The sequence below is a fragment of the Rhinoraja longicauda genome, chromosome 2 (assembly GCF_053455715.1).
Source record: "Rhinoraja longicauda isolate Sanriku21f chromosome 2, sRhiLon1.1, whole genome shotgun sequence".
Lineage (NCBI taxonomy): Eukaryota > Metazoa > Chordata > Chondrichthyes > Rajiformes > Arhynchobatidae > Rhinoraja > Rhinoraja longicauda.
The window spans coordinates 65,635,751-65,662,713 of NC_135954.1; the positions used below are offsets into that span (position 1 = coordinate 65,635,751).

Consider the following 26,963-nt stretch of genomic DNA (forward strand, 5'->3'; position numbering starts at 1 on the left):
TTCTATGTTATCCCAGTTTTGCAGGTTCGTCCGCTATAACCAAATCCGTTATAAAGAGGGCCGTAATAACGAGGTTTACTGTATTTAAATTCTGGAAATGCCAACATTCATATGGATACTGGTGAATACCTGAGCAATGGTTCTATCAGGACACCAAGATCTGATTAAGAGAAGACGTCGAAAACAGTCCAAGCACTGGTCATATGCATTTGGCAGAACTACTTCTTCAGGTGCTTCTTTATCAAACCAGTTTTTCCACAGTTTCTCATTTCTCCCAATCTATTTAAGTAAAGTTATAAGATTAGATGATAAATGGAAAAAAAACTTGCAATACAGAGAGACATTATTCAAGTCACCAGTACACAACACAGTAATATCTTCACTCTCTTCCCACTGACATTAAAGCTGAATGATTAAAAGGGCAGCATTTTTTTAATTTGTGTTGTCTTTTATGAATAACGTGATTTTTTAAAATCAAATTGATCTCATGATCAGAATTAATCAATTCGGTATCAATTGTTCTTGCTATTTTTGTTATTAATAAAGCAATTTTTGTAGTAACAGGTGGCCTTAGTAATACAGTGAATTATGGAGCCAGGCATGATGCTTTCCCAGCAACAAAAAAGAGCAACTAGAGCTCAGTGACAACTGTGGAGGGAAATGGACAGTTCCACATTTTGGGTCAAATGCTTTCATCATGACCATCATTTAAATTAAATAAATTTCTGATTAAATGTTTTTATTGATTTTTAACTGTTTCAGTTGCATGGATTTTCCTCTTACCTTAAAAATATAAAGGTTTCTCTCAAAGAACCACTCAATAGACTCTAGCCAGTCAGCTTGACAAAGTCTGAGTGAACCACAGTGTAGAAGAGCATAAGCAAAGGGGACTTGTTATTAAACAGTAGTGTGTGGAACGTCTTTATACTTTTAATACATCTTTATTCCACAATGTAACCATCTGCATTGTGTTTTATCAGTTCTTAACATACCTTGTCTAAGACATCTGCAAATTGTCCAAGTTTACTCAGCTCCACCAGGTTTAACCAGGTCATATCCAAAATCCACTTTGCTGGTTTTGGAGGGCAAGCCTTCAGGTCCAATGAAGCACCACCTGCAATCATATAAATGATTAAAATTGGCAGGTTACACAAATACAACTCCCATCATAGGTTTCATAAATGAAATTCCTTCTTAAAATAAAATACAATTTTGCTTTGTGACTTATATAAGTTCATTATGCGCTTCAGTACAATTCTGAAGCCAGAAGTTATTTACGGCTGCCATTTTAGAGGTCACTTGGATAGTGGACATTTTTTAAATGATTTGTAATATTACATTCAACCAAAGGCGTTGTATGGTGGTACCCAATTCAGTTGACACTAAAGCCATACATTGATTAGAGTCAATATTCCATTTGTTTCAGAAAACTGTTACATGTTATAATAATCACAGACTGATAAATACATTCAAAATGAAATAGAACAATCTCCGATTAAAACAAGTAGATTGGTGGATTTCCCCAGTAGGTATCGTTTGTCTCACCACAATGTAAAAGTAATGACAATTAATATTCTGACCTTTAACAAGGGTAAGGAACTCTTCATGTTTCAGTCTATGGCGTTGCATGTCGATCTTAAGTGTGAGGAGGAGAGTGAACAAAAACTTGTGTTCCTCATACAGACCACGGGCTGCATATTTATAGATTTCATAGGTCATATGCTCAATGATATTTGCTATTCTTTTGCTGGTAATTGGACTTTTTGTAGATCTGCAAGATACATATTTATTTGAAAGAGCTACATTTAATTCTGTTAGCATACCCATAATGCAGAAACTCCATTCGAATGAAATGCATCATGAATGAAGACACCAAAAAGTCTTATCTGTATATATTTACATAACTGTTAAATATGAACCTGTGCAATAATACACTCCTGCATCAAAAGGGGTGGAAAATAAAATTACCATCATAAAGCACACCACAGCAATCAGTTCAAAATACAATGGTAGAAACTAAAATGCAACAGTGTATGGTGCTACTAATTCTACAGTGCTTCATGACAGAATTATGTCAAATTTTAAAACCTGACTGGGATTTAGCAGTTTCATGTTTGGTGGAACAGCTTTTACAGAAATATTAATCACTAATGGACTCCATGAACGATCCTTACTTCAATAGACTTTAGAGATACAGCGCGGGCACTTTCGGTCTACTGAGTCTGTGCCGACCAGCAATCACCCCGTACACTAGCACTATCTATACGCAAGGAACAATTTATAATTTTACCGAGGCCTAGATACCTGTACGACTTTAGAGTGTGGGAGGAAACCAGAGCACCTGGAGAAAACCCACGCAATCACAGGGAGAACGTATAAACTCCATACAGACAGCACCCATGGTCAGGATCAAACCCAGGTCTCTGGTGCTGCAAGACTGCAACTCTACCACTGTGCTGCATGTATATATGATAACATTTGGTGATTGTGGTACCATCACATCGTAATTACAAAGTTCCCAAGGTGAATCGGGGCCAGCGGTGAGGCGAGGCGAGGCTGGGCCAGCAGCGAGGCGAGACCGGGCCAGCAATGAGGTGAGACCGGGTGAGGCCAGTGGCGTGAGGCGAGGCGAGCGGCAGGGCGAGCGGCGAGGCATGTGTTTTGCAGAAAAATGTGAGGTGAAATCGGAATGGCGGAAATGAAATAAGAAAGCGGAAATTTTCCGCCAAATTCGGACGGGTTGGGAGGTCTGTAAATGGATGTTTTTTAGTGTTCTTTAGCTTGTTTTATGTGGGGGTATAGGCGGGAGTTGGAGGAAACGTTTTCTAATCTTATCTCGACAGAGATGCAATTTTTTTTCTGTATCGTATTTCCATCCGCACTGCGGCCTAACATCATGGAGTTGGCGGCCTTTGCTGGAGATCGACCGGTGAGCCCCGTCGTGGGAGCCTGCGGACTTAACATCATGGAGTTTGCGAGCCCTGTCGGGGGTCGTCTTATTGCCTTCCATCACAGTGAGGAACGTGGTGGATGTTTATGTTAACTTTTATGTAGTTGTGTGTCTTGTTCCTTTTTTTTTAAAGTATGGCTGTATGGTAATTCGAATTTCACTGTACCTTAATTGGTACATGTGACAATAAACTGACCTTGAAGATAAGCATTATTATTCTTCCAAAATTAAAAATGTTAATTTGCGTATACACTGATATTTCTGTGTGTGTGTGTGTATCGGTCGGAAGAAAATGTCTGTAATCTTACATGTAAAGGTAGTACGCTGCAATATAATTTAAAATTTTGCGGCACCTCCATCAAATATTTCCAAATTTTAATTACCTGGCTAATGACAGGTCAAAGAGCCCAAGGAACTGGCGTAAGGAGGTTTGATACATGACATTCACCATGCTCATCTCTGTAATCAAAAAATACAGGATACTTCCTCTCGTCGCCACTAGGAGAAAATAACACGGTCAAATCAAATTGAATTGATTGTTAAATGCGCAAGTATGATGAGTTATAGGTACAATTAAAATCTTGCCTTCAGCAGCATCATAGGCACATAGACTCAGTCAACACAATGAATGTGAATTACCCATACAATTATACAAAATTTAGACAAGATAGTGGAAAAAGAGCGATACTGCAAGACAACAGCGCAAAAACAAATTTAGAAACAATTCTATGGCAGTGCAAAAGACATTGCTGAGATTGGATTAGGCTTGTGCAGGTCAGTTCAGGAACCTGATGGCTATAGAAAATTCCAGTTCCTGATCTTTGTAGTGGACCATCCGAGATGTTTATGCCCAGGAATTTGAAGCCGCTAGCTCTCCACCACTAACCCACCATGAAAACTGGCACTTGATCTCCCAACTTCCCCTTTCTGAAGTCAATGATTAGTTCTTTGGTTGACAATGAGTAAGGATTGTTGTGGTGGCAGCACTCAACCAGATGGTCTATCTCACTTCTGAATGCTGAATCATCACCACCCAAGATTTTTCCAACAACAGCGGGATCTTCTGCAAATTTGTGGATTGCATTGGACTCTGGTTCCTTCCATGAAGCCAATTTTCTATCCAGTCAGCAACTCTCCTTGGATCACATGTGATCGACCTTTCAAGAGTAGCCTAGCATGCGGAACCTTGTCAAATATGTGGAACCTTATCTTCTATACTTAATGAAAATTAAAAAGATAAATTTTCTTTGTCATTCTTAATTAATTTTCAGTTGGTGTTAATATTTTAAATATTTGATTTTTACATTACTGTCGGGAACATGGAGGAAGTCACAGTCTGGCATTTCTAACTTAGTAATACAAACTGATTCATTCAGGGCATTCTATAATTTCACTGTTCACACAGGTACCAGATGCTCAGTGAAAGGTACTGCGCTTTATTGATTGTTGGCTGAGTGCTATTGTCAAAAATGGGTCAGTGTCCATCTGCCTGTCAACAAAATTCTGGCATCAGTTATTCTCTGTTCATATCAATAACCAACCCCATAACCTTTCCATTTACAACAATATGTTCTCACCTGGTCTGTACTCCTCACGAGCAGCATTAATCTGTATCTCTGTTTCCGCAGCTGTCTGCAGTTTCTGCGTGACCTCCTCAGCTGTCTTTTTGGTACTGCTTAGCACTGTGATAAGACTTTCATCCTCAACAAGAGAGCCCTTTGTGCTCGTCAGGCGGTACAACAGGTTGTCTTCCAGTTCTTTCATCTTCCTCTTATTTGATGTTACATCCTCCATTAAATCTGTGCGTTCCTTTTCCAGTTCCTATTTTCACATAATGCAACATTTGAAATTTTTACTTTTAGCTGTATAAATATAATGTACATTACCTAGAAGCACAAAATAACTCAAAACTGAGCATGTCTCAAATCACACATACATTTTTGTTAATCATGTTGGCAGTGCAGTTTTCAACTATTAGTTATTTTTCAAGGGCGTAGTGGTAGAAAGTAGCCCATCAATTTAATGCGTGAATATGAAAGCTCTTGTTGGTGAACCTCAAATGGGAAATGTAAGTACGCTAAACCTTTGGAGCCATTGCAGAAGTCTTTTCAAGAGATCTAGAGTTAATTGTTAAGTATATCAACAACAGAATAATGACCCAAGGCTCATTGGCTCAGTGGCGCAGCCGGGGAGTTGCTGCCTTGCAGCTCTAGAGATTCGGGTTCGATCCTGACTACAGGTGCTGTCTGTATGGAGTTTATACATTCTCCCCGTGACCTGCTGGGGTTTTCTCCAGGGGCTCCAGTTTCCTCCCACACTCCAAAGGTTTGTATGCTAATTGGCTTGGTAAAATTGTAAATTGTCCCTTGTATGTGTAGGATGGTGCTAGTGATCGCTGGTCGGCACGGACTTGGTGATCTGAAGGGCCTGTTTCCATACTATTTCTCTAAACTAAACTAAATAATTTCTGCATGCATCTGCATTCTTGGATTAACACCACAAGCATTGAACTGGGCTGCGACCTCTCCCCACTATCTCCTGAGCACGCTTCTAAAGTTCAAAACATCCCCCTGAAGATACAGGACATTTCTCCTTTCCCCCTCCTTCACCAAACAATCAGGAACACTACCTGAAAACATCTGTGGATATTCTGTTGAATATTGAACCATAGTGCTAAGCCCAGATTGAAAACTCTCACAATGTTCCTGCCCAAGAAGAGATGCTGGCCTTTTAGTGACACTAGTCAGTAGTAATACTGAGGCTGCTAAGTGATCATAAAAATGGAGTGAAAAAGAAGCAGTAGTGGGCCATTTGTTGCTGGGCCTGCTCTGCAATCTAATACAATCATAATAGCATGTTTGCAAGCTCTAGCCATATTCCCAGATGCTGTCTGTCTCCAAAAATCAATCTCAATAAATATATTCAGTGTCTTGACCTCCAGAGCCTTCTGTGGTAGAGCTTTCACAGGTTCACCACCTTTGAGAAGAAAGTGTTCCTGATTTCAGACCCAAATTTCTGATGGTGTATCCCCTCGCTGGTATGTTTTAGTGGGATTGCCTCTTACTCTTCTCAACTCTAGTGAATACAAGCCTAGTTGACCCAATCCATTGTCATACAGCAAATTTGCCATCTTGGAACGGTTTGGCAGGGCTTCATTGAACTCTATCCTTTCTGAGGTAAGAAGACCAGAATTGTACATAATGTGTGGTATCACTAAGGTTCAGTATAACTGTAGCAAGACATACTTGCTCTTGTGTACAAGGGTACTCCGATCTGTTAATACATCATCATTTCCAATCTGTCACTATTTAAATAATAGTCTGCTTTCATTTTTTTCCCTCTACTGAATAGGATAACTTCACATTTATCTATGTTATACTTATTCCCCAAATCACTCTGAAGCCTCCTTGCATCCTCCTCACAACTTACAGCAAGGCATCCTTTTTATTTTAGGCAGCAATAGCGAGGCAAAGGAGCAATCTGTATCAATCTAATTTCAAACTATGTGCCTCAGCCCATTTTTAATTGAATTTTCCCAGCTTTCCTTCTCATATCAAAATTATGTCATAAAAATCATGGAACTAAGCTTATTCACAACTACCACTGAGGAAATTGAAATTTTATCAACATTACAGTGATCATTTTACATGAATTAAAGATAAAAATTCCAAAAAGGTTGATGCATATTAATGAAAAAATACACTTTAAACCTTTGTTACACAGGATCCACAAATATGAACAGTACAGACTTGCCTGTTTTTCAGTTAGAATGACCCGACCCAGTAATTGGTCTTCCAGCCCTTTCATCGTTACGGTAAAGTCAATGATGGAGGTCCGAGCACTGATCTCAGGGGTGTATGCTGGATTGGGAAGCTTGGTGGTAATGTAGAGCCGAAATCCATTCATTACATCAATTTCTTTATCACCTAATTTCACCTGGTGAGAGAGGAATTGATCTTTAATAGGAAGTTTTGAATTGCACTGCAATTGTGGCCTACAGGCAGCTCATACATACAATCACAGATGCTGTTTTCTTTAGTTTAGTTTAGTTTATTGTCATGTGTACCTAGAGGTACAGTGAAAATCTTTTTTGTTGTCTGCTATCCAGTCAGCAGAAAGGTTACAATCAAACCGTCCACAGTATACAGATATAGGATAAAGGGAATAACGTTTAGAGCAAGACAAGTCCAGTAAAGTCTGACTCTGCTGTTGGAGGTTGAGATTTAAACGGGTGGAGTGATTGTAATAAATGATTGCAGAGCCCCTTTGGGGCCAGCACACAGAGAGTTGCCTGGCTCAGGTGCCATCTTGGCAAAAATGTTATCACAACCATGGCATGAGCACTGAAAGAGATAAACAGATCAGAGTAAAAATATGAATTGATGCTATACAGTATCAACAAAATGCTGGAGTAACTCAGCAGGTCAGGCAGCATCTTGAAGAGAAGGAATGGGTGACGTTTCAGGTTGAGACCCTTCTTCAGACTGATGTCAGGGGGCGGCGGGACAAAGAAAGGATATAGATGGAGACAGGAAGACAGTGGGAAAACTGGGAAGGGGGAGGGGAAGAGAGGGACAGAGGAACTATCTAAAGTTAGAGAAGTCAATGTTCATACCGCTGGGCTGTAAGCTGCCCTAGCGAAATATGAGGCGCTGTTCCTCCAATTTCCGGTGGGCCTCACTATGACACTGGAGGAGGCCCATGACAGAAAGGTCAGACTGGGAGTGGGAGTTGAAGTGCTCAGCCATCGGGAGATCAGGTTGGTTAAGGTAGACTGAGCGAAGGTGTTGAGCGAAACGATCGCCGAGCCTCCGTTTGGTTTCACCGATGTAGAGAAGTTGACATCTGGAACAGCGGATACAATAGATGAGGTTGGAGGAGGTGCAGGTGAACCTCTGTCTCACCTGGAAAGACTGTTTGGGTCCTTGGATGGAGTCGAGGGGGGAGGTAAAGGGACATGTGTAGCATCTCCTGCGGTTGCAGGGGAAAGTGCCTGCTTACAGCCCAGCGGTATGAACATTAACTTCTCTAACTTTAGATAGTTCCTCTGTCCCTCTCTTCCCCTCCCCCTTCCCAGTTCTCCCACTGTCTTCCTGTCTCCACCTATATCCTTTTTTTGTCCCACTTTGTGATACCTTCGATCTGTACTGGTATCTGCAGTTATTTTCCTACACTATATAGTATCAATATAACCCGAGTAGTGTCCTCCAGTACTTTCAGATCGCAAAAATCTAAAAAAGTCAATAAAGTGTTGACATTTCAACTGAATGTACATTGATGCCAAATAAATTAAGTGCTGAAGGAACTGAGCAGGTTAGGCAGCACCTGTGGAAGATGCACTTCCTTTCCATTCCCATACCAACTTTTCTGTCCTGAGCTCCTCCATTGCCAAATGAGGCCACACCCAAACTTGAGGAACAATACCTCATATTTTGCTTGAATTCTCTAATTTTAGGTAACTTTTAATAAGCAATGTCAGTTAACCAGTTCCACAGTTTGGACACAGATGTATCCCTCTTGGGATCACACCATCCCTAACCAACAATCAGCCAGGCAGGGAACTTCCCTGCCTGAGGTCATCTGTTGCCAGCCCCTATTTGTCCTGTTTTTATCCTGCTTCCAGCCCCACCACTATCAGTCTGAAGAAGGGTCCTACCTGACCTGAAAGGTCACCTATCCACTTTCTCCAAAGATGCTGCCTGACCCAGACAGTTACTCCAGCATTTTGTGTCTACCTGTGGAAGGAATGGACACATGATGTTTGGGGTCGAAATGTCATCTGTTCATTCTCTCCTCAAATGCTGACTGCCCCACTGAGTTCCACTAGTACTCTGTTCTTTGCTCAAGATTCTAGCATTTACAGTTTCTGTGTATAAATGTGTATACATTTTAGCTATCTACCACTATCTGCATATTCCACTGGCAAAGTTCAACCACCCTTACCTTGAATGTGGAACCTGTTTTAATGAAGTTTTTCTCCAAGACATTGTCTAGTGCTGGGTCCAATTCCTCTCCTATATCTTCAATAAGTACTGGTCTTCCAAGAGAAAGCCCATCCTCTAGGTGATTTCTGAAGTATTTGTGATTTAGAGAAGTGATCTGTAAATATGAATCAAAAGTTTTTTATGAATACACAGTACATTTTACCATAGAACAATAAAGCTTAAGAATCACCCTTTGACCTACCATGTCTGTGATGACTAATACCAATCTGAACTAATCCCATCTGCCTGAACCTGGTCGGTATCCCTCTATTCCCTACCGGTTCATGTGTCTGTCTAAATGCCTCGTAAATATTACTATCAATCTGTTTTTACGAACACCCCTGGCAGCACCTTTCAGACAATTGCCACTCTGTGCAAAAAGAAAACTTGCCTTGTACATTCCTTTAAACTTTCTCCTTGTCTTAAATCTATTCCCTCTTGTATTTGACAATTCCATCCTGGGGAAAAGACTGATTATCTTTGCTACTCATGATTTCACAAACTTCAGTCAGGTTACCCCTCAGCCTCTTATGCTCCAGAGAAAAGAATCCAACTTCATCCCCCAACTTCCCCTTATAATGAATACACTCCAATCCCGACAGCATCCTCATAAACCTCTGCAGTGTAGAAATCAGGCATGATACTGTAATTCAAATGTGGCCGAACCAAAGTTTTATACAGATACAACATAAATTATGGAATATCGTTTTGAATACACTTTCATTTACTTTACAACACCAATTTCATAGCTATGATCTGCCTCATTGATTTAACATATGCATTTTGTTTGTGCGCTAAATTTAATAGCATGAAAAGGTAATCGACAATTCTAGTCAAAGTTGTTGGAGAATCTTCAACAAATAGGATTTTGTTGAAAGATAATGAATATTTTCCTGATTAATTATCGAAGCAAATTTATCAAATTTAAGTTTTAATAATATATTCTAAAACCACAACTTACTGGACACATCTCGAGTGCATAACCTTTATTGATATGCACAGATAAAGCTTGTAAGTTAAGTCAACTGTTTGACAAAACATAATAAAATGGAAAGAAAACTGGTACCTGAAGTTCATTGGAAATCTCTTTATTTTTTATCCATATCTTGCCCTGGTTTTGTGGATCAATCAGCAAAGGATAACGAGCAGCTTTTGTAACAATGATCCCATTCTGTATCGACAGCTCATCATTTGGTAAACCTTGCAAGTTCCATTCACCAATTGTCGGGATGTCAATCAACATGTCTGTAAGGTTTAGATTGTTGGCAAAGGGAATTTTGTGTGTTTTCATTTCTCTCTCCCAATCTTTCAGTAGCAAATTGCGGAACTCTTGATTAAAGGGGCCTGAATATGACAAAAATGCGGTGGCCAACAATACATCACCTAAAACCAAAAAAATGAAACTTATTAGCAATTCAATTTTTATTTATCTTATCATTTAATGCCTCAAACTACAATAATAACATAGAAACTATAATTAGAGAAGAAGAAAGCCAGAAAGTCTAAATATTTCTGTGATAGGATTTAAAGTTGCAAAGTCTTTTCAGAACGGCAGGCAGTGACTAGTGGGGTACCACAAGGCTCAGTGCTGGGACCGCAGCTATTTACAGTATACATTAATGACTTGGATGAAGGGATTAAAAGTAACATTAGCAAATTTGCAGATGACACAAAGCTGGGTGGCAGTGTGAACTGTGAGGAAGATGCTATGAGGTTGCAGGGTGACTTGGACAGGTTGTATGAGTGGGCGGATGAATGGCTGATGCAGTTTAATGTGGATAAGTGTGAGGTTATCCACTTTGGTAATAAGAATAGGAAGGCAGAGTATTATCTGAATGGTGTCAAGTTAGGAAAAGGGGACGTACAACGAGATCTGGGTGTCCTAGTGCATCAGTCACTGAAAGAAAGCATGCAGGTAGTGAAGAAAGCCAATGGAATGTTGGCCTTCATAACAAAAGGAGTTGAGTATAGGAGCAAAGAGGTCCTTCTGCAGTTGTACAGGGCCCTAGTGAGACCGCACCTGGAGTACTGTGTGCAGTTTTAGTCTCCAAATTTGAGGAAGGATATTCTTGCTATTGAGGGCATGCAGCGTAGGTTTACTAGGTTAATTCCCGGAATGGCGGGACTGTCATATGTTGAAAGACTAGAGCGACTAGGCTCGTATACACTGGAATTTAGAAGGATGAGAGGGGATCTTATCAAAACATAAAAGATTATTAAGGGGTTGGACGCATTACAGGCAGGAATCATGTTCCCAATGTTGGGGGAGTCCAGAACCAAGGGCCACAGTTTAAGAATAAGGGGTAGGCCATTTAGAGGGAAATCTTTTTCAGTCAGATAGTTATGAATCTGTGGAATTCTCTGCCTCAGAAGGCAGTGGAGGCCAATTCTCTGAATGCTTTCAAGAGAGAGCTAGATAGAGCTCTTAAGGATAGCGGAGTCAGGGAGTATGGGGAGAAGGCAGGAAAGGGGTACTGATTGAGAATAATCAGCCATGATCACATTGAATGGCGGTGCTGGCTCGAAGGCCGAATGGCGTACTCCTGCACCTATTGTCTATTGTCCTGAAGGCAAAGGTAAATTGATAATTTGAGAAAAGATTCCCAAGAGGGATTAAAGTACTAATGACAAAAAGAATTGCATTAACAAAGGCACCTCAAAGCGCTTTACATCTAATGAAGAATTTTTGAAATGCAGTGGTAGGCACAAAATGCTGGAGCAATTCAGCAGGAAAGGCAGCATCTCTGGAGAGAAGGAATAGGTGACGTTTCGGGTCGAGACCCTTCTTCTTTTGAAATGCAGTCATTGTCCTCATGTAGGATGTCTAACACATAGTCCATTGGAAGCTCCCTGCCCCCAAAAACTGATACTTAGAGTAGACAGGAGGCCAATGTTGGAAAGCTAATGACATGAAACATCTTTATTATCCTCCTAAACAGGTTCCCTGCCTTTAGGCTTTGGATCTTCAAGCAGGTAAGTGATTGGAAATCTTTGCTAGTAGGGCTAGCATCAGGATCCTTCAATGATAAAAAGGTTTGAGTTCCTCATTTAGCACATAAATTAATGGCACAGCCATCAAGCGTCTTAGCCACTTCTTTGCATGCCAGCCCAATCTGCACACAGATGTTCCCCAAATCAGAATTATAAGGGTTCTTGCACAAAATTCAGCACACACCAGCCTATGTCTCAGCTTGCATTAAAATATCTCTGAACCAACAAATAGCCTAAGCCAAGGAAATCACAAGCAGTTGCAATATCTAAAAGAGGGATATCAATGTTTTAAAATATTTTCTTCTTTCACTCTTTCATTCTGGTTGAGGCTCCTCTTCAAAAGATGGGTGCATATTTATACCTTGTTTGAAAACCCTCCCTTAGATGTAATTAAGTCCATCTTAAAACTAATAATGTACATAGAAGCTGAATTTGAAGAAACTGTCAATTTACAATACACTTGAAATGAATTTTTTCACACAATAATATTTCTTAAAATTTTGGCGGAATAATATTAATAATTTTTTTTTTCTTCATGTTTCTATAATTCATATTATACCCTATTTCAGAATTATACAGATTTAACATTCATATCTTTATTGGTTTTACTAATGTTAAAATCTTCACAATTCTGACACACAATTATATTCTCTTCTATTATCAAGTAATTAATAGGCAGATAACCTGCTGCACATACATAAAATATAATTGTTTTCACAAGGGCACACGCTGCATGTATGAAATGCTTTCAGCTATATACGCTGAACTTACCCACAAGCCGCTTGATCTGCACTGAGAACTCCTTGCTTTGCTCAGTCCACCGTTCCTTTTCACCTGCCAGCCCACTGATGAGACTGGAAGCAGTCTGCATCTTGTGTCGGCAGCGATCAGCATCCTCCAGCAATGCCTGAGAATGAGAAGCATTTCATCAGCAGACTACTACATGTAATGGGCATCAGCTGCAGATTATCGTCAAACACCAAATTACCCCTTGAAAACAGATTACACAATGTGCGGCCGGTGGCACAAGAGTTACTGCCTTACAGTGCTTGCAGCGCCAGAGACCGGGTTCGATCCCGACCACAGGTGCTGTCTCTCCAGAGTTTGTATGTGACCGCGTGGGTTTTCTCCGAGATCTTCGGTTTCCTCCCACAAGCCAAACATGAACAGATTTGTAGGTTCATTGGCTTGGAATAAATGTAAAGTTTTCCCTAGTGTGTAGAATAGTGTCAAATTGTGGGGATTGCTGGAGGACGCGGACTCGGTGGGCCGAAGGGCCTGTTTCCGCGCTGTATCTCTAAACTTAACCATGTCATCTTTTATCTTTAGAGACATTTTAAAAGAAACCAAAGCTGAAAGGAACCCGCAGTGAAGCTCTAGTCCTGAAACTCACCAGAAATTGTGCTTCAGATATCATATATCTATTTTACCTCCAGAAAGCTAAAGAGGCAAAAAATAATCTCAAAGTAAAAGGATACAGCTATAAAAAAACTACTGGACAAAACAAAGACTATGAAATAGTCACTTCAAACAATTGAAAAATAATTTCAAGCTTGCAAGAAAATTGTAGATTGCCAAACATTATCATAGTCAATTTGTGCTAGACGAACTGTTCACATCAGAGTTTGGCAGTCTAGGCTATGTAACACGATAACAGTGAAGAAGTATGGCATCAGTACTCAGTGTAAGATATGTCAAACAGCCTGAAAAAGTCATTTGGTTACAAAATTCGTCATCTATCTTGTAAATCAAAGTTGAATTCTATAAGCCACAATGATTGAAAATATATTCTTCCCATAATGTTTTTCCAATTAATTATAATTAACAAATAAATTCTACTTTAATAACAAATATATCTGTGAGATGTAACCACCAACTCTTCATATTCACTCTTCACCTGATGCAGTTCAGTCTGACACCCATGTTTTTAAGGACACAGTGAATAGTGAGGCGATTGATGCATTCCCAGAAGAGGGCCTTGCAGTCTAATCTGGAATATATTCTTTGCCCTGATTTTCATCTACACTATCTAAATAATATTTAACGAGGAGCAGTACTGATTGCGTAGAGAGGTACTGTAGATTCTGGTTTAAACCAAAGACAGACACAAAAGGCTGGAGTAACTCAGCAGATCAGGCAGCATCCCTGGAGAAAAGGAATAGGTGATGTTTTGGGTCGAGATCCTTCTTCAAACTGAGAGTCGGGGGAAAGTGGAATGAGAGATATAAATGGTACTTAGGATATATGAATGAAAGATATGCAAAAAGCAACTATAATCAAGGAAATGTGGGGCACACAATAGGCCATTATTGGCTGTGGGAAAGGTGCCAACAAGTATACAGACAGAGAAACTCAACAGGACAAACAACAGTAAAACTAGCACGACCTCAAGGGTGGAGGAGGGATGGAAAGAGAGGGGATGCAAGGGTTATTTGATTAGAGAAATCAATATTCATACTGCTGGGTTGTAAGCTACCCAAGCCAATTATGAGATGGTGTTCCTCCAGTACCGATTCTTTAGTTGATGGGGTTTCCTTGATACTTTTTGTGACTTCATGAGATCTTTTGCCAACATGAGCACCACAAAATCAGATTGTTGTATCACTCATTGTGGGACAACTCTACAACTTGGGCAACAGTTGAATAGGGTAACACACTGGGTTATTTCAAGCAAATCCACCATTTTGTTTATGTTTAAATTTTGAAGCAATTGTTAATAAATATCAGTTTAATTCGTGTTGGACAGTGATAGGAAGCTCTCGGCATGGGCAATAGTTTTCAACAAGTGAAAACAATATAATCTAACAAGAATGTATCTATTACTATTTAATACTCACTTCCTTCTCTGTCATGGCCTTCTCGTATGCTGCTTGTACCACATCCAGTTCTGCTTGTTTGGCATCCAGCTCTGCCTGTGCTTTCTGGAGATCTACCATGGCTATAGCCAGTCGATTTTCTTGGATTGCTAAATTAGCCTGAGACAAATATAAATGCATTCTTAAACTTTGGCTTCAAATAGCAGATTATACTATAAATATTAATGACTTTCTGTAAAATAACTGATTGTACAACATTGGCATCATTCAAAAACATAGCAGCAGCTTCTGGTCATTTACTGGTAACAGTAAGCAGCATCTCAAGCATATCACCCGACTTCTCAGAAGCAATAACTGATAGCAAATCCTGGATTAGTCACAACTTCCAACACTTTAAAAACAGGCATTATTTCTTCCCAACAAAACCTGTTCTCTTGCCCCTGTCTGTAGCACATTCTCAAGTTGTTCACTGTCTTGTCATATAGTACAATCCTGAGTTAGCTCTAAAACACATCGTCACTCACTTCCATCTCTATACATTAGCAATCTTCCATTTGCTGTTGCAACATTCTTGTGCAATGAAACATTCTTGTGGACAATCAAACAATTTGCACTTCCTTTGGTTTCAACTGTCCCCACCAATAGTAAGCTATTACAAAATGCTGGAGTAACTCAGCAGGTCAGGCAGCATCTAGGAGAGAGGGAATGGGTGACGTTTCAGGTCGAGACATTTCTTCAGTCTGAAGAAGGTTCTTGACCCGAAACGTCACCCATTCCCTCTCTCCTAGATGCTGCCTGACCTGCTGAGTTACTCCAGCATTTTGTGATACCTTCGATTTGTACCAGCATCTGCAGTTATTTTCCTACACAATAGTAAGCTATTGCTCACCTCTTGTGCCTTGTTTTACACTCAGCCTTGTGCAACCTTAATTTCCGTACCCATCAATCTTCTTCAGCAATTTGCCCTGTCACATATTAAATTTAGAATGGTGATTCTCTGCAAAACCTTCTCCAACAGCTCTTCCAGTTGTGCAACTGCTCCCAAATTATTAAAGGATGCTTTCCTTCTACTCCTTGCTCTCCCTGCTGCTAGACACCCGCACCACTCCCCCATCCTACTGCTGACCCACATTTGGCCCGCTCCCATTTCTTCATCCACCATTGCTGATAGAGATTTCTCGACCCGAAGCACCACTCATTCCTTCTCTCCAGAGATGCTGCCTGTCCCGCTGAGTTACTCCAGCTTTTTGTGTCTATCATTAAAGATTTTAGAAGTTCTGCCATGTTTGTCTTGTTTATTCCAGGCCACTTTACCTTTTAAATCCCCTCTTCATTATTCAAAGAAAATCTTTAAGGACCATCTTTTCCTACAAGTCTGTCATTAGATTTCTGAATAAATATCTCTATACAGTTTACAGTGTTCATTTTTAGATCCACCTAAAAAAGGCCCAGATCATTCTTGTGTTATTCATGTGTTCAATTTACATTGTTCACTCATAATCCTGATCTGCTACAAGCCAAATAGGGAAAATCGGTACAAAGATATATTGTAAATATTTTCAGTAGATTTGATGACTAGAATGTTATAAACGCTTGACCTTTCAATCCTTTCAGCGAATGCACATGCATCATACATTTTTGTCTTTCCCCAATCTATTACTGAAACCAAACAAAATGAACAATTGGAAATTATCATCATCATATTAAATACTTTAATTTTAATGTACCTTTAATGGTAAAACTTCTTTGTTAATGGAAAAGAAGGATGCCATAGCCTTTGTCCAGGAACAGATTCCTGCGACATTGCCACAGACTCTCTTGGCTGTTTCACTATTGTAGTCAGTCATTTCGAAATAAGGCTGAAGTAAATCAACAACTTCCTCATTAATGGTGTCTTTTGGAAATTGCTAGGATGGTAAAATGACATGATTAAGCATTAGTGTGGTTTATTGCTAACTGTGGTCAAATATATTACTGAGACTTTTCACATAATTATAGACATAATTAGAGTTTATTTTGTCACAGGCTTTCAGAAGAAATTTGTATTGTAGATATTTGTATATAATTCATTTAATAAACAGTAAAGTTTAATTTGAAAAGAGACCATCAAAACACAAACTAGTGCAGTTAACCAGATTTATATGCCAGGTTTGGTGTTGCCAGAAAATATATTTTCACTGGTTTGACATGCCCATTTTGTGAAAGTTACAACAGAAGCTGTGAGGCATAGTGCAGGCAGAGAGCAGTAATGTACCTTCTGTTGATCTGCACACTGTGGTATCAACACTGCCTATGGTAATACTTGCAGAGTCTATCGTGTCCTCCTACCCACAGAACAATTTAGCTTTAGGGAAACATTCTTTAAACAGAAAAAAGCTAAATTTAGCTCTAAACTGAAACTATTGCCAAAGCATACTCGAATTTTACTTTAACGATTTCTGTAATTAAACGTACAATTTTCTAAAAGATACAACATGTTCTTATGTGTGTAGATCTGGAAATGACAGATTTGTGGGTGTGCATGATTTATTTCCACAACAAAAAAAAGCAAATATTATTATTTCATCCACCTAAGAAAGAAAGGATGCCTCCAACTAACTGCCTACCTGAAGATTTTGCAGAAAGTTTCCTGCTGTCATGAGCTTCAAAGACTCTTGCCAGGAAGGTATAGTACAACACCTCTCAGCATCAATTTTCACTGAGTTCACTTTTCGATGGAACAGCAACAGTACACAGTCCATGATGCGCATGATAAGATGAGGTGGTCTACCCAGCGTACGCACTGTAGCAATATCAGCTGGCTTAATGGTCTATGCATGCAAACACAGGGTGGGGGGGGGGGGGGAAGGCACAGTGAAACAAAAATATAAATTTATTGTATTTATTCAATGCATTTTTATCTAATCTGCCATTACTTGGTCAAGGACTGTGGCGGTGACAATATCTGTGACTGAAATTTTGTTTCATTTTAGGACTGTTCGTTTATTATAGATCAATGCAATCTGAATGAGTATAGAAAAATCAAGCTCAGCATTTTAGGTTGGATGCCAATTAGTTGATTTGTACCAATCTTCTGACAATTTCTTTAAAATTATAATAACTGCTGGTTATTATAATAATTGTATGGTTCTTATCAAGGGCTGCACATAGTGACAAAGCAAGTCTTTTTTGAAAGAAACAATTCATCAACTGAAACCGTAGAGTTTGAAAGATTAATTTAAAAATATATTAAATTTGCTAGGTGAACAACCTGTCCTCATATTTCAAACTCTATGCCCCATACAGTTCTACCCAGCAGAAGCACTTCTTGCAACTGGAGAAGGGCTCGGAGTGATCTGGTTGTCATTGTTCAGAATGAAACTAATAAGATGAGCCTCAACTGAGAGAATTTGAAGGGTTAGGTTTGGAGCAGAAAAATGGAAACTCAGAAAGGACCATAATGTTTAGATTGTTAACCGACTCATGTGCAAATTATAAAATAGAACTATAAAATTATTCAATCTATTGAATTACTTTAAAAATTAAAGTACTATCAATTTGAATGTACTTTAAAATATAAACAAATATGTCCTAAAATATTATTATTCACCTTAGCCCCTCAGAAATATTTTCCTCCACTAAATCCATTGGAGAATAACTTCCTACACTAAATCAAAACTGGTGCATATTTTGTGAGTGAAATCCCCACCATTAACAGTAGAGAACCTATATAACTTTGTGGAGTCTAACATTGCAGCACACAGTCTGACAGCCGAAGCAGTAAAAGAAACAGCAGTGTCTGCATTTCTCCACAAATCTTGACCAATTACCCCGGGCAGACTGAACATAAAAAGGAAAATATACTTCAAAAATCATTTTTTTCTGAGATTGCAATGAATGAGATTATTGTAATTAAGGAGAGGAAGTATAACAAAGCAAAGAAGAGTGGGAAGACAGAGGATTGGGACTCTTTTAAAGAGCAACAAAAGTTAACTAAAAAGGCAATACGGGGAGAAAAGATGAGGTACGAGGGTAAACTAGCCAATAATATAAAGGAGGATAGCAAAAGTATTTTTAGGTACGTGAAGAGGAAAAAAATAGTCAAGGCAAATGTGGGTCCCTTGAAGACAGAAGCAGGGGAATTTATTATGGGGAACAAAGAAATGCAAGTTGAATCAGGAGATAAAATTGGCGTGTCACAAATGTAGTGCTACGGTGGTTATGGGAGATTTCAACATGCAGGTAGACTGGGAAAATCAGGTTGGAAATGGACTCCAGGAAAGAGAGTTTGTAGCGTGCCTTCGAGATGGATTCTTAGAACAGCTTGTACTGGAGCCTACCAGGGAGAAGGCAATTCTGGATTTAGTGTTGTGTAATGATCCTGATCTGATAAGGGGACTAGAGGTAAAAGAGCTACTAGGAGGCAGTGATCACAACATGATAAGTTTTACTCTGCAAATGGAAAGGCAGAAGGGAAAATCGGAAGTGTCAGTATTACAGTATAGCAAAGGGAATTACAGAGGCATGAGGCGGGAGCTGGCCAAAATTGACTGGAAGGAGGCCCTAGCAGGGAAGACGGTAGAACAGCAATGGCAGGTATTCCTGGGAATAATGCAGAGGTTGCAGGATCAATTTATCCCAAAGAGGCGGAAAGACTCTAAGGGGAGTAAGAGACACCTGTGGCTGACAAGGGAAGTCAAGGACAGCATAAAAATTAAGGAGAGGAAGTATAACATAGCAAAGAAGAGTGGGAAGACAGAGGATTGGGACTCTTTTAAAGAGCAACAAAAGTTAACTAAAAAGGCAATACGGGGAGAAAAGATGAGGTACGAGGGTAAACTAGCCAATAATATAAAGGAGGATAGCAAAAGTTTTTTTAGGTACGTGAAGAGGAAAAAAATAGTCAAGGCAAATGTGGGTCCCTTGAAGACAGAAGCAGGGGAATTTATTATGGGGAACAAAGAAATGGCAGACGAGTTAAACCGTTACTTTGGATCTGTCTTCACTGAGGAAGATACACACAATCTCCCAAATGTTCTAGGGGCCGGAGAACCTAGGGTGATGGAGGAACTGAAGGAAATCCACATTAGGCAGGAAATGGTTTTGGGTAGACTGATGGGACTGAAGGCTGATAAATCCCCAGGGCCTGATGGTCTGCATCCCAGGGTACTTAAGGAGGTGGCTCTAGAAATAGTGGAAGCATTGGAGATCATTTTTCAATGTTCTATAGATTCAGGATCAGTTCCAGTGGATTGGAGGATAACAAATGTTATCCCACTTTTTAAGAAAGGAGGGAGAGAGAAAACGGGCGGCACGGTAGCGCAGAGGGCGGCACGGTAGCGCAGCGGTAGAGTTGCTGCTTTACAGCGAATGCAGCGCCGGAGACTCAGGTTCGATCCTGACTACGGGTGCTGCACTGTAAGGAGTTTGTACGTTCTCCCCGTGACCTGCGTGGGTTTTCTCCGAGATCTTCCGTTTCCTCCCAAACTCCAAAGACGTACAGGTATGTAGGTTAATTGGCTGGGTAAATGTAAAAATTGTCCCTAGTGGGTATAGGATAGTGTTAATGTACGGGGATCGCTGGGCGGCACGGACTTGGAGGGCCGAAAAGGCCTGTTTCCGGCTGTATATATATGATATGATATGATATGATATGATAGACCAGTTAGTCTGACATCAGTGGTGGGGAAGATGCTGGAGTCAATTATAAAAGACGAAATTGCTGAGCATTTGGATAGCAGTAACAGGATCATTCCGAGTCAGCATGGATTTACGAAGGGGAAATCATGTTTGACAAATCTACTGGAGTTTTTTGAGGATGTAACTAGGAAAATTGACAGGGGAGAGTCGGTGGATGTGGTGTACCTCGACTTTCAGAAAGCCTTCGACAAGGTCCCACATAGGAGATTAGTGGGCAAAATTAGAGCACATGGTATTGGGGGTAGGGTACTGACATGGATAGAAAATTGGTTGACAGACAGAAAGCAAAGAGTGGGGATAAATGGGTCCCTTTCGGAATGGCAGGCAGTGACCAGTGGGGTACCGCAAGGTTCGGTGCTGGGACCCCAGCTATTTACGATATACATTAATGACTTAGATGAAGGGATTAAAAGTACCATTAGCAAATTTGCAGATGATACTAAGCTGGGGGGTAGTGTGAATTGTGAGGAAGATGCAATAAGGCTGCAGGGTGACTTGAACAGGTTGTGTGAGTGGGCGGATACATGGCAGATGCAGTTTAATGTAGATAAGTGTGAGGTTATTCACTTTGGAAGTAAGAATAGAAAGGCAGATTATTATCTGAATGGTGTCAAGTTAGGAAGAGGGGATATTCAACGAGATCTGGGTGTCCTAGTGCATCGGTCACTGAAAGGAAGCATGCAGGTACAGCAGGCAGTGAAGAAAGCCAATGGAATGTTGGCCTTCATAACAAGAGGAGTTGAGTATAGGAGCAAAGAGGTCCTTCTACAGTTGTACCGGGCCCTGGTGAGACCGCACCTGGAGTACTGTGTGCAGTTTTGGTCTCCAAATTTGAGGAAGGATATTCTTGCTATTGAGGGCGTGCAGCGCAGGTTTACTAGGTTAATTCCCAGAATGGTGGGACTGTCGTATGTTGAAAGGCTGGAGCAATTAGGCTTGTATACACTGGAATTTAGAAGGATGAGGGGGGATCTTATTGAAACATATAAGATAATTAGGGGATTGGACACATTAGAGGCAGGAAACATGTTCCCAATGTTGGGGGAGTCCAGAACAAGGGGCCACAGTTTAAGAATAAGGGGTAGGCCATTTAGAACAGAGATGAGGAAGAACTTTTTCAGTCAGAGAGTGGTGAAGGTGTGGAATTCTCTGCCTCAGAAGGCAGTGGAGGCCAGTTCGTTGGATGCTTTCAAGAGAGAGCTGGATAGAGCTCTTAAGGATAGCGGAGTGAGGCGGTATGGGGAGAAGGCAGGAATGGGGTACTGATTGAGAGTGATCAGCCATGATCGCATTGAATGGCGGTGCTGGCTCGAAGGGCTGAATGGCCTACTCCTGCACCTATTGTCTATTGTCTATTGTCTATAATGTTTGGGCCTGTCATTCTAAACTTTTAAAGAATGAGAAGTAATCTCATTGATGCACAGTTTGACAAAGTAATTCAAGGTGCTTCGATTGATTTGAAAAGCCAAAGTTGGGGGCAACTAATTCAAAATAAAGGATTAATCATCACAGATTGAGAAGAGGATTTTCATTAATATACAGTTTCGAAAGCTTGGGAATTCCCATCGTCTACAGACATGTATACCAAGACATAAAGTAATTGAAGAATTAGATTATTTAATTTTGGGTGCCAAGGGAAACAAGGAATATGGGGAAGTGAGAGATCATCCATCATCTTAATGATTGGAGGAACAAAGTGAAAGGATTGAAGACACAACCAATACCTTCAACCACTGGTAGACAGTGATAGTAAACTTGTTGAATTTAAATGTATTTGCTTATGCAATGTATTACTCATTTTCAACATATTTTATTGATAGCTACCTGCAGGTTATAAGAACATTGGACAGCCATTTCAGCTAAAAGATAATTTAGCAGCAAGTCATTGCTGCTTTTTTCACAATTTTTCATCAATAACTCAATTAGATAAAATAATCTTTATTTTTCCAAGATACTGGGGTAGATGGTCCAATTGTTCACATGACACCTTGAATTTTAAGGCACTATAAGTGCAACTGTTTTTGTTAAACAGAGAACTTTTCAATATCTCACCAAATATTCCTCCCAAACAAGGGACCCAGAAGAACAAAAATGTCAAAAATAAGTCACTTTATTTACCTGTAGAGCTGCTTCAGCCTCCTCCAGAGCAGGTTTTGCAGCTTCCAGCTTCTGCTCTGCAATGGCCTTATCTGCTGATATGCTATCAACAATGGCCTGAGCTTTATCCTTAACTTTTTGAACTTCTACCTTTACTTTCTCAGAAGCTTGAGCTTTCACTGTTACCTCTTTTAAAACCTGAAATACACAACAACAAAAAAAACCTCAAAAACTATCATTAATAATATCCAAATCTCAAAAACAAACAAATGGATTCCAAACTGAAAGTGAGAAAAAAATTCTGGTTTGGAATTTCAGTTTTGATCTGTTTCCATCATAGGAGACAAACTATCAACCGACATCTACAACGAACCTACCATCTCCCACAGTTATTTGGACTACATCTCCTCCCAATGTGCTTCTTGCAAAGATGGTATCTCTATTCTCGATTTCTCCGTCTCTGCAGCATTTGCTTCCAAGCTGAGACTTTCTATTCTGGAACCTCTGAGATCTCTTTCTTTCATAAGCGTGGTTTCCTTCCTGTTGTCATAGGTGGATCCTTCACCCGTGTCTCCTCTGTATCACGCCTTCTGCTCTCATTCCCTCTACTCCCCCCCCCCCCCCCCCCCCCCCCCAGACAGAACACGAATAGAGTTCTAGCTCATTCCATTAAAGCAGTCATCACCTCAGCTACTTAAAGACAGCTTACACCTCATAAAAGAGAGATGCTGTGGAAGTCACTGCAGAGATGACAAACACTCAGCGCACAATTTGGGAAGGTGCAGGCCCCAGAGTTTTCAAACAATGCAGTGGCGGTTTGGTATAGAAGATGGAAGGTAGAAAAACTGCTGCTTCACCATGGAACCAGGAATCCCTCCAGACCTGCACCCAGAAGGCTGTGACACTCAGTCAGGACCTGGATGCAACTCTAACATTCAAGATTCAGGCTTGAAGAAATATGGTTGACTTCATTGATAAGTGGTTTATTTATATCATAGATAATGAAAAAAAAAGTGCTGGAATAATTCAGCAGGTCAGACAACATTTCTGGAGAGAATGGATAGGCAATATTTTCGGACAAGATTGTAGTAGGGGGAAGAAACCTTGAAAAGAGGTAGGAACGGTATAAAGCCTGGCAAGTGATAGGTGGATGCAGGTAAGGGAGCTTTTTGATTTGCACTTGGGTGGCAAATGCTGGAGATGAAAAGGAGACAAAATGATGCAAGAGAAGGAGAGAGAGAGATAAAATGGCAAGCCAGAGGGAAACATATAGGTGGTAGGGGCAATGGGGTTTGGGTTACTGATGAACAAATGATGAAACCACCAATTATGATCAGAAAATTAAGGCCATTCCAAGTGAACTGTTGATGTTATTTTACGGAGATTATGTCTTATTCCTAGTTTAATATCAACATTTCCAGGATGAGTACACAAGATCTACCTACATCTTAGAAGTCCACCAGCAGAACTGGGAGACAGACCTGATGTGTGTGAAATCCACTTCAGGAGGTGTTTCTCCTCAATGTTAGTACATGGCACATGACAGGTGCTGCTCTGCATTGGGTATCTAATGAGTGGTGTAGGATTTTGAAAATATGTCAACAGATTTTAAAAGTTTAACATACTTCCCTGGTTATTTTATCAAAATGTTTCCTTCCAGGTGGGATTTTCATCTTGCGACACTTCCAAATAATTCATTGGAACAGTGGTGGAACGGGGGAATTGGAGAAGAAAAAAGGTGGGAATGGGGCATGCTACATCAATATCCAGGACGTTTGCAACTTACGGAACACACAGAATTGTTGGCATTTTAAAGAAAAATTGGAGCATTACCTCTTAAACCTAAATGTTTTTTTGTCATAAGGAAATGTCACCTTTTAAATGTAGATCAAAGTTTTGAAACTGTAAACAAATAAAGATGTAAAGAACCATTTACAGAGATATCAATCTGTGACAGTGCTTACCATGTCAGCCTTTTCATTGGCTACTTGTAGTTCTCGCTCTTTCACTTCCAGTTCTTTACTTAGAGCTGCCACTGATTCGGAGGCCTCCTTCAATTTCTGTAAGCCAGTATTCATCCTGGAGAAAAGATATTGTTAGGTTTTGCAAGCTCTTTGCAAAGCATCTTCTTTGAAACAATGCAAAATAGGTAAATAGATTTCAGCACCATGCTTTAATAAGATTCAAGATTCAAGATAGATTCAAGATAATAATTATGTCTGTATTCTAATTTTACAAATTTTCAAGCTACTCTGTGCAATGCAGGGATTTGCATGTCTCATCAATCCATCTGGAATTTATTGTCTTATTAATAAACTGTTCAATAGCCTCAAACTGCAATATGTGTTGTATAACAATACAGTTTATTTTTGAATCTTAGATTTATAATTTAATAGCAGAATGCTAATGATTTCTGGGAGAAAGAGTGAAAGGATAAGAATCCTTGCCAACAATGCATATATCAGTGACAGGAGTTAATTCAGGAAAATAGATTGTTTCTGCCAGAGATAACTAGTGGATTGCTGAGAGTGTGCCTACAGAACTTCTCATGTGCCTCCATCCAAATGCTGGACAAAATACCCATGCTATTCTTCTCAGCAAAATGTATCAGCCCACACAACACCTTCAACAAGGTATGAAACTTAGCTCCCTCCTGCCTTCATTTTGATCCATTTCAGGTCATAGAGTGATACAGAGTGGAGACAAGCCCTTTGGCCCAACTTGCCCACACCGGCCAACATGTCTTAGCTACACTAGTCCCAACTGCCCGCGTTTGGTCCATATCCTTCCAAACCTGTCCTATCCACATGCTTTTTTTCTCTAGCCATACGGTGCTAAATTACAGACATTGTAAGCAGGGAAGTCTGAAATAAATCTAAGTTTAAATAGAAATATCTTCTGCTACGAGTTCATTAATTTCTGTAAAGAATTTGCAATACGTTGTTCCTACCGATTTGCTAATGTTTGAACCTCGGTGTTCTTCTCTTTGTAGATTGCTTTATATCCCTGAATGAATGAGAGATACGATTTTGGTGTTACATGAGTAGATCGACGATATCTTTGGAAATAGTCCACACATTTCTCAGCCACGCCATCTTGGAAGAATCCCATGCACTGTACCACCTCCCTTTTGACCTCAGCTGTGCAATCAATTCCAAAAGAAGATAGGAAGTGCTCAGAAACTGTTGAAACATTTTTAAAAAGATCAATTCATTAGATAAAAAGGGAATTGATTTGTTTGTATTTTATACCACAAAAGTAAAAAATTGTTTTTGAGATACAAGGTTTAAGCAAATAGCTATATTTTCACCATAATCTACTGTAACTGGAACTTATAAAACTACAATGTCTACATACTGTCTACTCAGTCCGAAGAAGGGTCTCGACCCGAAACATCACCCATTCCTTCTCTCCTGAGATGCTGCCTGACCTGCTGAGTTACTCCAGCATTTTGTGTCTACCTTCAATTTGAACCAGCATCTGCAGTTATTTTCCTACTGTCTATTCAATGCTGGTGTTGCTTTCAGTGATATTCAGTAAATATTTTGTACACCTGTGGCCAATTGTCTATGGTCTTCCATTGCAAAAGCCAACAACAAAAATAAAAGTTTACTTTAGACATACAGCGTGGAAACAGGCCCTTTGGCCAACGATCTCCCATACAATAGCTCTTTCCTACACACTAGTGACAATTTACAGAAGCCAATTAACCTACAAATCTGCACATCTTTGGAATGTGGAAGGAAACCGGAGCAGCCGGAGACAACCCTGCTGTCACTGGGAGAACGTGCAAACTCTGTATGGTTAGCACCCATAGTCAGGATCCAACCCGGGTATTTGACACTGTAAGGAAGCAACTCTACCATTGTGCCATTGTGCCACCCAGTCAGTTCTTAAAAAGGAGGAACTCAAGATTGTATTATATTATAAACATGTAACAATGGAAAAAGTACCTGCACAGGTCAATTATACCAACATTCCTTCTATTCTAAGGAGGTATCAAAGATTCATTTAAAATACCACAGTTAACTGTTGATGGCATAACATTTATTGTATGTATTTGCAGGAGATAAAGGCATTTTATGGTGCTCTTTTGAATCTCCCTAGGACAATATGGTTGATTTTCTTCAGTTTATTTTTAATCAAACAAAATTAAAAGTAAGACCAGTACGGAACAGTGGCACAGCGATAGAGTTGCTGCCTTATAGCGCTGGAGACCTGGGTTCGATCCTGACTACGGTTGCTGTCTGTACAGAGTTTGTATATTCTCCCCGTGCTGCATCTCTAAGCTAAACTAAAAATTTAGTGTACTCCTCAAAATATTTTACCAAAGCAACTCTCTCAGTCCAATGTTTGATATCATTCATTTAAATCAAGTGCATTTTATTGTCATATGTCCCGAATGGAACAATGAAATTTTTCCAGCAGCACAACAGATATATAAAC

At 39.9% G+C, this 26,963-nt stretch overlaps 1 protein-coding gene across 1 annotated transcript in view; it reads right to left on the minus strand.

The window, feature by feature from the left end:
* dnah5 (dynein, axonemal, heavy chain 5) overlaps positions 1 to 26,963 on the minus strand; it is a 178,979-nt gene that overhangs the window by 16,700 nt on the left and 135,316 nt on the right. Inside the window, exons 56-70 of the mRNA XM_078420238.1 lie at positions 25,468 to 25,699; positions 24,482 to 24,596; positions 22,539 to 22,715; positions 17,348 to 17,551; positions 16,469 to 16,648; positions 14,763 to 14,900; positions 12,697 to 12,832; positions 10,001 to 10,317; positions 8,894 to 9,049; positions 6,704 to 6,886; positions 4,528 to 4,771; positions 3,334 to 3,448; positions 1,581 to 1,771; positions 993 to 1,114; positions 130 to 279 (exon numbers count right to left, since the gene is read on the minus strand). Of these exons, the coding sequence (XP_078276364.1) occupies positions 130 to 279; positions 993 to 1,114; positions 1,581 to 1,771; positions 3,334 to 3,448; positions 4,528 to 4,771; positions 6,704 to 6,886; positions 8,894 to 9,049; positions 10,001 to 10,317; positions 12,697 to 12,832; positions 14,763 to 14,900; positions 16,469 to 16,648; positions 17,348 to 17,551; positions 22,539 to 22,715; positions 24,482 to 24,596; positions 25,468 to 25,699 (2,660 nt within the window). The remainder of the gene's footprint in view (positions 1 to 129; positions 280 to 992; positions 1,115 to 1,580; positions 1,772 to 3,333; positions 3,449 to 4,527; positions 4,772 to 6,703; positions 6,887 to 8,893; positions 9,050 to 10,000; positions 10,318 to 12,696; positions 12,833 to 14,762; positions 14,901 to 16,468; positions 16,649 to 17,347; positions 17,552 to 22,538; positions 22,716 to 24,481; positions 24,597 to 25,467; positions 25,700 to 26,963) is intronic.